This window comes from Desmodus rotundus, chromosome 3 (assembly GCF_022682495.2).
Source record: "Desmodus rotundus isolate HL8 chromosome 3, HLdesRot8A.1, whole genome shotgun sequence".
NCBI classification, from domain to species: Eukaryota; Metazoa; Chordata; class Mammalia; order Chiroptera; family Phyllostomidae; genus Desmodus; species Desmodus rotundus.
The window spans coordinates 151,705,785-151,714,745 of record NC_071389.1 but is presented as its reverse complement, the minus strand read 5'-3'; the positions used below and the strand labels follow the sequence as shown (position 1 = coordinate 151,714,745).

The following is an 8,961-nucleotide window of genomic DNA, read 5'->3' as shown; positions in this document are numbered from 1 at the left end:
TTTGCTGGGTGAGGTGTGCAAGCTGAATTGCTGGAAGAAGTGTCAGAGACACTGCATGTAGTCACAGGGAACCTTTGTCCTTGCCCTGCAGCATGTCCTCAAAATGCCCTTGGAACACATATTTAAGGCGATTGCTCACCATCAGTGCTGACTTATTAACCTGACTAGAGCACCTTTGTCTGGGAGAAGAACCACATTAAAGCTCAGAGATGAAAGGTGGAGGTGAGGTGACAAGACCCAGCCTTGCCACCCTGGATAGAGCTGGAGCTGGGGCATCAGGAGAAAGGGACTAGAAGAAAGGATGAGACACAAAACAGCCTCACCTCTCAACCCAGGGTGTCTGAATTAGCAGTAGGAGGCTGGCCTCTGGCCCTAGAGGCCAAAGGCTCTGAGAAAGAAGATCTGGTCCTCATGAGTGGGAGGGTGGAAAAACCAGAAGCAAAGCCATTAAACCCATTAGGAGGATAGGAAGGTTTGGTCTTGCTTACCAGAGTAGCCCCCTCCTGGAACAGTGCCTCCAGTGTGGTTTGCACTCAATACAACTTGTGGGAGGGAGGGAATGGGGAGAGAAAGAGAGGAATACTCATCCCCACGGAGAATTGGGGGCTACTTCATTTCACAGGAAAGCTAGAGAAATGGAGGCCCAGACGCAGGTGGATAAGACGAGGGCGAGGCCCTTTGGTGCTGGCCTGCAGGTTCTGGTCAGTGGGTCTCAGACTTCTCCCCTCCGCGCAAAGGACAATACTTGGGATGGGATGCAGTCTGACGGAGCCCAACACAGAGTTTTCCCAGGTCAGCTCGTAGGTAAGCCATGGAGAGAGAAGAGGATGAGGCTGGCTAGCTGGAGGATGGGGCACTAGGCACCTTGGCTTGGGGCAAGCAGCAGCCTCCCAAATTAGACAAATCACTATGCAGGGCAAGGCCAGACTGGACGAGCACTCAGAAGAGCAGGTAGGCATGACTTTATTGATTTTTACAGCATCCTCTTGGGTAGTGGACACAAAAATGGCCATGCAGGGATGAGGGCGATGAGGTGATGACATGGCTGAGCAAGTTCAGGAAGGCAATGGAGCAGGTGGCTGCCATGGCACTCAGTATGTGACAGATGTCGTAAGACTTGACTCAACTGTTTTCTTCAGGATGGTGCGGCAGCTAGAGCCTGAGCCGGAGCCGGACACAGAGCAGGAGCCCATAACAGGGCCCCGCCCTGAGCCCAGGATCACATTGGAGCCTCCAGTCACGACGCTGGAGCAGCTGGACCCAAAAGTGCCTTTTCTGCCTCCAAGTCCACAAGTGCTATCACAAGCTCCTCCAGGCAGGATAGTGCTGCCTCCGCCCATGGCTGCCAAGAAATGCACCAGGGTCACAGCAGGGTCCTCAGCTCCCCATGGGGACCCATCTCCCAAAATCCTCTGATACTCACAGATAGTGACATGGCTGCTGCATTCCCCAGACATCCTAGAGGAGAAAGGACAAGAGGAGGGACTGCTGAGAAAGACTGCAAGAATGCATCCTAGTGCCTCTTGGAGCAGCTCACCTACCCTCTTAGCAGATAAAATCCACGGTCCACAATTTAAAACCCCTCCTAGCAGAATGGGTTGCCCTCAATGGCTTAGAATGTCAGGAAATCTCTCAGAGTTCCCCTTAGCAAGGAAAGCTCTATGTTGTCATTCCACCCTCCACCACCCCACCCCCTGGGCACATATTCCCAGGTCCTCTGACTGGCCCCACCTGCACTCCTCGCCCTCCAGCAGCCTGCGGTAGGTGGCGATCTCCACATCCAGAGCCAGCTTTGTGCTCATCAGCTCCTGGTAGTCACGCAGCAGCCGGGCCATATCCTGCTTGGTGGTTCTCAGAGCGGCCTCCAGCTCAGCCAGCTTGGTCTGAGCATCCTTGAGAGCCAGCTCCCCACGCTGCTCAGCATCTGCCACGTTGGCCTCCAGGTTGGCATTCTGGAAGGAGTGCAGAAATGAGGGAGAAAGTGGCTGCAAGCACAACATAGCCTCCCAAAGTACCTACTGTGGATAAAACCTGAAGGCTGGGGTGCACCATAATCACATGAGCTAAAAGTTTTCTTTGGCCACTCCCAGTGGCTCTCATTCTCAGGGAAAGTATTGCCTCTTCTGCTTCCTTAACTCCCCTAATGAATTGAGTAATGTCCCCCAAACTTCACCTAGAACTTCAGAATGTGCTCTTATCTGGAAAGGTGGAATGTAATTAATTAAGGATCTCAAGATTATATCATATTGTATTTAAGGTGAGCCCTAAATCTAATGACTGGTGTCCCTAGAAAAAGATAAGAGGACACAGACAGACAGAGAGAAGACACCACATGTAGCCAGATTGGAGTGATGCAGCGATAAAACGAAGAATGCCAAGGAATTGCCAAAGCCACCAGAAACCAGGAAGAGGCGAGGAAGGATTTCCGGCTCATTCCTTCAGAGGAAGTGTGGCCCTACTGACACTTGATCTAGACATCTACCCTCCAGTCTGAGAGAATAAATTTCTGTTGTTTCAAGCCACCAAGTTTATGGTGCATTGCTACAGCAGCCACAGGAAACTGATCCACCCTTCTGCCACCTCCTCAGGTGATCTCTCCCATTTCTCCCTGCTCCAACCCTCAACACTGCACTGGAATTTCTCCCAGGTTACTTAATGCTCTTCCTGTCCTGTTCAGTTCATCGTCTACAAGTCTCATCTTGAGAGCCACCACAGTCCTTGATTTTTTTAGAACAGTCTCATTTCAAATATTTTGTCCTATTTTCAGAGTTAATCAAACCATGCGCCTCCATCTTTGCTTTGAAAAACCTACTCTGCCCTTACCTCTCCAATCCCACAGAAAACTCGTAGATGAAGGACGAGATCCCTGTCTGACTGGCCGTCCAGGTGACTGACCCTCATGTTTGATTTGGAAAAGAAGGCATTCCCTAAAGGTTCTCATTATTCTATTCCCACACAAGCACCGTGCGGATGGGGAACATCATCTCCATTCTATAGATGAGGAAACTGAGTCTCAGAAAGGCAGAGCTGGGACCCTATCTAACCCAAGGCAGCTGATGTCCGGTCCACCACTCTAACTGTACAGGGCCTGGTGCAGGGGAGCCCAGTTCAACAGGCTTGTGCATGAAGAGGAGGATTAATGGGGCTTGTGTCCCCAAGAGGGGTTCTCTCAGGAGGCCTTTATGGGAGGAGCTGTGGCTCCCAGGCCTGGGGATGCAGTGCCACTCCTAAGTTCTGGCACCTGGGCTTTGAGACTCCAGGCATTCATGTCACCTGGGCAAACTGAGTTTAGAAAGCAGGTTTCTGGGCTCCACCCTTAGAGACCCTGATTTCCTTGGTCTGGCAAGAGACTCAGCAATCTATCTTAACAGACAACCCAGAGAATTCCAAAGCGAGGAGTCCAAACTTTGGGGAAAACACTGTCAGCAAATTAAGTAATGGGTCCTGTTCGCACTCCACAGGAGAGCCAGTAAGGATGACTGGAGTCTGCGTCTGGGCCTTGAGTGATCTGTTCTCTAAGAGCTTTCCCAGAGGGGCCTGCTGGGAGTGGATAGGTCATGTGAGATGTGGGGGTCAAGTCGAAGTGCTGGAGGAAAGTGCTTGACTCTGGGGTCTCATTTCTCAATGCTCTCCATTGATCCCAATACCAATTCTTCAGATGTGGGGAAAGTGAATACAAGGATACTTTAAAACTTAGGCATTTGAAATCCTTCACATCTAGAAATGAAGTCTGCAGGAGGAGCAGGAAACCATCACCCTGCCCTTGCCACCCTCTCCCTCCATCTCCCTCGCTCCTTCCCATGCCAGGCACCAACAGCGCCCCCTCCCAAGGAGGGCTCAGCCCCCAACTCTACCGTCCATGTCACCTGCTCCCGAGGTCCTGGCTCTCGCCCTTTCCCTGACAGGACACTGGGAAAGTCAGTGCATGGCCTTAGAGCCCCTGCTGGGCTGGAGGAGTCCAAGTCAAAGAAAAGGTAAGAAAGGAGATAAATTACCCCTCTCCCCAAGGAGCCAAAAGCAAGACGTACACCTGGACATGGAAAGCAGCATGAGTAGAGCCCACACAATGAGAATTCACAGGAGGAAGCCCCTCTTAAATGGGACTTCAGGTTCTCTCTACCCCAAATTATCCAAAGTGCAGCCAGTTATCAAGGCGCACACGAACCCAGGGCGGCCCAGGCACAAAGGCAGTAAGAGGCAGGGCTCGGAGAGCTCTGGGACCCTCACCTGCTTCTTGAGGTTCTCAATCTGACTCTGCAGTCTCTGAATGGTCTGCTGCAGCTGAGAGATCTGGACTTTGGTTTCCTTCATGCTGTCCCCATGCAGCTGGGCAGATGCCTGAAGTTCCTGGTACTGAGGGGGGACAGAGGTGACACCATTAGCTGAGAAGACCCTCACTCATGGGGGAACCCATGTCCCCCATTCTTTGCCTCCTCACATCCTCATTTGGAATGTGGGTTAAACGCTGAGACCAGGACACGGTGGAATGTCCTCACAGATGTCCAAGCTCGTTACCCATGGTTTTCCTGCATGGCCTCCCTCCTGGAGAAGAGGAATAGTCATGCCTACCCAGCCCTGGAGCTTCAGGAAGGTTATCAGAACTGCCCAATGGGACCGAGGTGGACAACCACCCTGGGGTGTGAGCATGAAGACCCAGTCTTTCCAGCATGGTGCTGCCCCCTGGCCCTGCCACCTTGGTCTGGTATAGTGTCTCGGCCTCGGCTTTGCTGGTCTGGGCAATCTCCTCGAACAGGGCGCGGACCTCGGCAATGATGTCACTGACGTCCAGGCAGCGGTTGTTGTCCATGGACAGCACGACAGACATGTCGCTGGCCTGGGTCTGGAGCTGACCCAGCTCCTGTGGGGAAAACTGGCTCAGTGTCCACCACCCTGCGGCTCCCATTCCCCTTGGAGCCCCAGGGCAGGGGAGGGAGGCCTGGCTCTCTGTCCACACTCCATTGGGGGTGCGGTCCTCTTTCACACTGGGTGGCACTGAATGCTCCCTGCTTCTGTGAGGCTGTGTCCTCATCGGAAATGAAGGCTGCAGGAGGTGGTCTCCAATGACTCTTGCAGCTTGGAATGTAAAGGAAAACGTCCTCAAGGCCCGGAATTACCTGGTCCTCATCACTCCTCTGACCTCTTGCCACCCTGCACTCCCTCTGGCCCCTGCAGCCCTGCAGCCGCCTTGCATTTCCTCAGACACCAGCACACAGGGCAGCAGACCACTCCCTCGCCCTGGAATCCCCAATTCCTGCCTGCGTGGCTAATTTCCTCACCCCTTTCAAACCTTTGCTCAAATTTTATCTTCTAAATAAGGCCACACTGACCATCCTATTTGCAATTGCCATCTGCCTAACTAACCACATTCCTAATCCTCCTTTCCCGAATTTAATTTTCCTTTTTCAAAGCATTTATCACCTTCTAACATATTTTATAATTTACTTATTTACTAAGTCTATTATTTATTGTTCATCACCCAGTAGAAAGCAGCCTTGTGACTTTCATCCAGTTATTCACTGGTGTGGACCCAGAACCTAACAATCCACATAGTAAATTCTCTGTAATTGTTTGTCAAATGACTGAGTGACCGGAATCTAAGTCACCCTAACCAAGCTTCACTTCCTGGCCACTCCCACAGTAGCCACAGGGAGTCTGCCCACCCTGTCCCTTCCCCTCACTACCCCCTGCCCTTGGAGACACCACTTCTGCCCTTGGCACATCCTCACTTCTTCATACAGACGCCTCAAGAAGCAAATGTACTCTCTCAGAGTGTCCAGCTTGCCTTCCAACTCCATCTTGCTGAAGAACACCTCGTCCACATCCTGGGGACAGGGAGACAGAAACCATGTATCTCCTTCTTCCTCTCTGTGGGCCCACTCTGGCTCAGGAGTTCTGTTCACTCACTGCCCAACACCCACCCACAGCCATCTCCAGAGACCCCCTTCTTCCTCCTCTAGCCCCACTCAGCCCTGCTCTCCCTTTTGCCTAACATTGGCCCACAATGCCTTCAGGAAGTCTTCCTTGATTAATCCCAACCTGTTCTGCTTCTTCTACTCCCTCCCCACCTTCTCCTGCAGTGACACCCAAAATTTATCACATGGTCCCTCAGTTGGATCTTGTCATAGGATCCCTGTGTCTAGGTAGATGTCTCATTTCCCTGGGAACCCCTGCAGGCAGCATGAAAGCAGATCCTTCATGAGGACCTTGGCCCTTCTGCTCTCGCAGCCCAGAACCGGGCTCTGTGCACTGCGGCCACTCGGGCCCCCAGTGCAGCAGCTGACCCCCACCCTCACCTTTTTGAGAACCACAAAGTCATTCTCGACGGTGGCCCGCTTGTGGGCCTCCTGTTCATACCTGCCAAGTAAAAACAGAGACACTGTCTAAGGTGCGGGATCAGAGCCAGTGTCCCTCCTCCGAGCACAACCTTCCTGAAAAGGCCGCACGTGCTTTAGATGCTCCAAAGCAGGACACACAGCCGGCCCGTGTCTCTGCCTTTCCTACCAGGAAACTTTTGTCACATCCTGGCCATGTCCTCCTCTACTCTTTCAGCCCGTGTCCCCTTAATGACATAAGGCCACACTACTTCACATTTACAAGTCACATTCAAACACCTTTTCTCACTTAGGACTCACAATCATCACGTAAATCAGGCAGTTTTGATTTTATCAGAAAGATTATACAACTTGCCCAAGTCACAGATGATTAGGAGGCCAAGAAGACCTCAAACCTAGGTCTCCTGGCCCCCATCCTGGGCTCCTTCCAGGACCCACTCCATCTCACATCCCATCCTCCCAACACCCCTCTCCCTTTTTGCCTAACATTGACCCACACTGCCTTCAGGAAGTCTTCCCTGATTAATCCCAACCTGTTCTGCTTCTTCTATTCCCTCCCCACCTTCTCCTGCAGTGACACCCAGGGAGGTAAGAAAGGCAGGTGATGTCTACCAAGTTTTCAGATAGAGAAACTGAGGTCAGGCACGGTCAAATGCCTTGTTCAAGGCCAGGCAGCTGCCCTTTACTCAAAGTCATTGAACCCAAGCTTCCTGTTAGTGCAAGGCTCTCTCCATACCACCAGGTGACTTAGGTGGGGGACCCAGAACCGCAGCCTAGCTGTGAATCATGCCACAGGCCTGGGAATGGCCCCACAAAATAAATTCCCTTCCACCCCTGAGACCAGAGAACATCTGAGTCACTTTAGCCCAAAGCCTGCTCAACAGGAATTTCTCAAGAAAAAACTCGCTGAAGTATTATTTAAATAAGCCCCTCCCATCACTGACCAGAAACATAGACCTGGGAGCTGGGGCCTGTTGGCTCTCCAGATCTGGGTGTCGGGAGCCGTGGGGCCTCCTTACCTGCAGCAGGTGAGCCATTGTGAGAGTCAGAGGGAGTGTGGTACAGAGGGGCTAAAAGGAAGCCCAGTCATGGGGTGGGGGGAATCTCAGCTGACTGCCCCGACCCAGCCCTCCTAGACCCCACCCAGGCCCCACGGGGAGCTTCAGTCTCCCTACTTGGCCTTGTACTCCTCCTCCTGGTCCTGGCAGAACTTCAGCTCGGCATCCAGAGCCCCTCGTTGTCTCTGGAGCTCCTCCAGCTGCTTTCTGAGCCTGGCCAGGAAGTCCTCGAACAAAGACTCCAGGCCCCGAGGGCTGTCGCTCACCCCCAGCTGCTGCAGCAGCTCCCACTTGGTCTCCAGCACCTGGTTCTGCTGCTCCAGGAACCTCACCTACAGCATAAGCAGGGGGTCCCTGAGGCCCCTATGGAAGTCCCTGGGCACAGCCTCTAGAAACTGAAGCCTCAGGGACCCTGTAGTCAGCCCACCTTTCCCCTGCCTCCTAATCCAGCCTGCACACAGCCTCATGCCCTTCCACAAGCCTCTGAGCACCTCAAAATGATCAGAAAGAATAACGGAGAAGGGTCTCCCCACTGCTGGCTGACAGCGTTCTGCTGCTGAGCCCCAACCATGGGACCACAGAGCCTCAGCATAACCAGAGAGACTCCGGTTGGGCCAAAGAGGGACCTCTTTGCTGCAGAAGCAAATTAGAAGTGATAGGCCAGACTTCCCCACTCCCAAGTCCATCGAGGACAATTCCTCCGAGGGATGCACTGAGATAGGGAGTTCGCTGAGCTGACCCTCACCTTATCAATGAAGGAAGCAAACTGGTTGTTGAGGGTTCTGATCTCTTGGGTCTCCTGAGTCTTCACCACCTGGAACTGGGGGTCAATCTCAATCTTCAATGGGGTCAGCAGAGCCTGGTTGATGGTGACTTCCTGGATGCCCCCCGGAGGGCACAAGGAAAGCCCAGACCCACCACTCCCCCGCCCAAACTGCACTCCTAGCCTTCCCCCTGACCCCCAGGCCTTTCCACAAGAGCTTCCTCGGCATCTCCCAAAGGAACTGAGGCTCCTGCTGCTGAAGCTACTCCTGCCTCTGCCCCTGGAGCGAGCAGAACAGGCTGAGCTCACACTGAAGCCCCTCTGGGCCCGGCAGGGAGAAAGAGACATGGCAGGGACCCAAAGTCACAAGCTGCAGACAGAGGAGAGTCAAGGTGTGCGAGTTCCTGCCCTGAGGCCCAGCACAAGACTTTTATCCCCTCCCTTGCCTGGGCTGGGCCTTGGAGAGCAAGATGCTCTTGGCCTGACTGTATCTGTCACTGGCTCCAGCTGACCTATTCTGACACACCTGGAGAATAAGCGCCCAGCACATGCAGAGCCCAAGGAAAAAGGAGACCCAGGCCCTGCCCTCAGAGCTCCCAGGCTGCGGAAGAACTGAGCATGTGTCCGAGACAAGGAAGTGGTCAGAGGCCTGGACGTCAGGGCTGAGGATGGGGAGCGATGGCCCTGAGTGACATCACTGAGTGACATCAAGGAAGGCTTCCTGGAGAAGATGGGGGAGAAGGGAGGGACATTCAAGGGGAAAAGAGGATGGAGGGGGTTCAGACAGAGCATCTGAGTGCCTGGGACA

General features: G+C 53.3%; 1 protein-coding gene across 1 annotated transcript; it reads right to left on the bottom strand.

Moving 5' to 3' along the window:
- Positions 1 to 947: 947 nt before the first annotated feature.
- On the bottom strand, positions 948 to 8,707 carry KRT78 (keratin 78). Its single transcript, XM_024575627.4, has 9 exons — positions 8,136 to 8,707; positions 7,508 to 7,722; positions 6,294 to 6,354; positions 5,727 to 5,822; positions 4,694 to 4,858; positions 4,228 to 4,353; positions 1,732 to 1,952; positions 1,424 to 1,458; positions 948 to 1,342 (listed from the first exon to the last, which is right to left on the bottom strand). Exons 1-9 carry the CDS (start codon positions 8,499 to 8,501, stop codon positions 1,092 to 1,094), a joined length of 1,536 nt encoding a protein of 511 aa, XP_024431395.2. The 5' UTR covers positions 8,502 to 8,707; the 3' UTR covers positions 948 to 1,091.
- Positions 8,708 to 8,961: the final 254 nt, after the last annotated feature.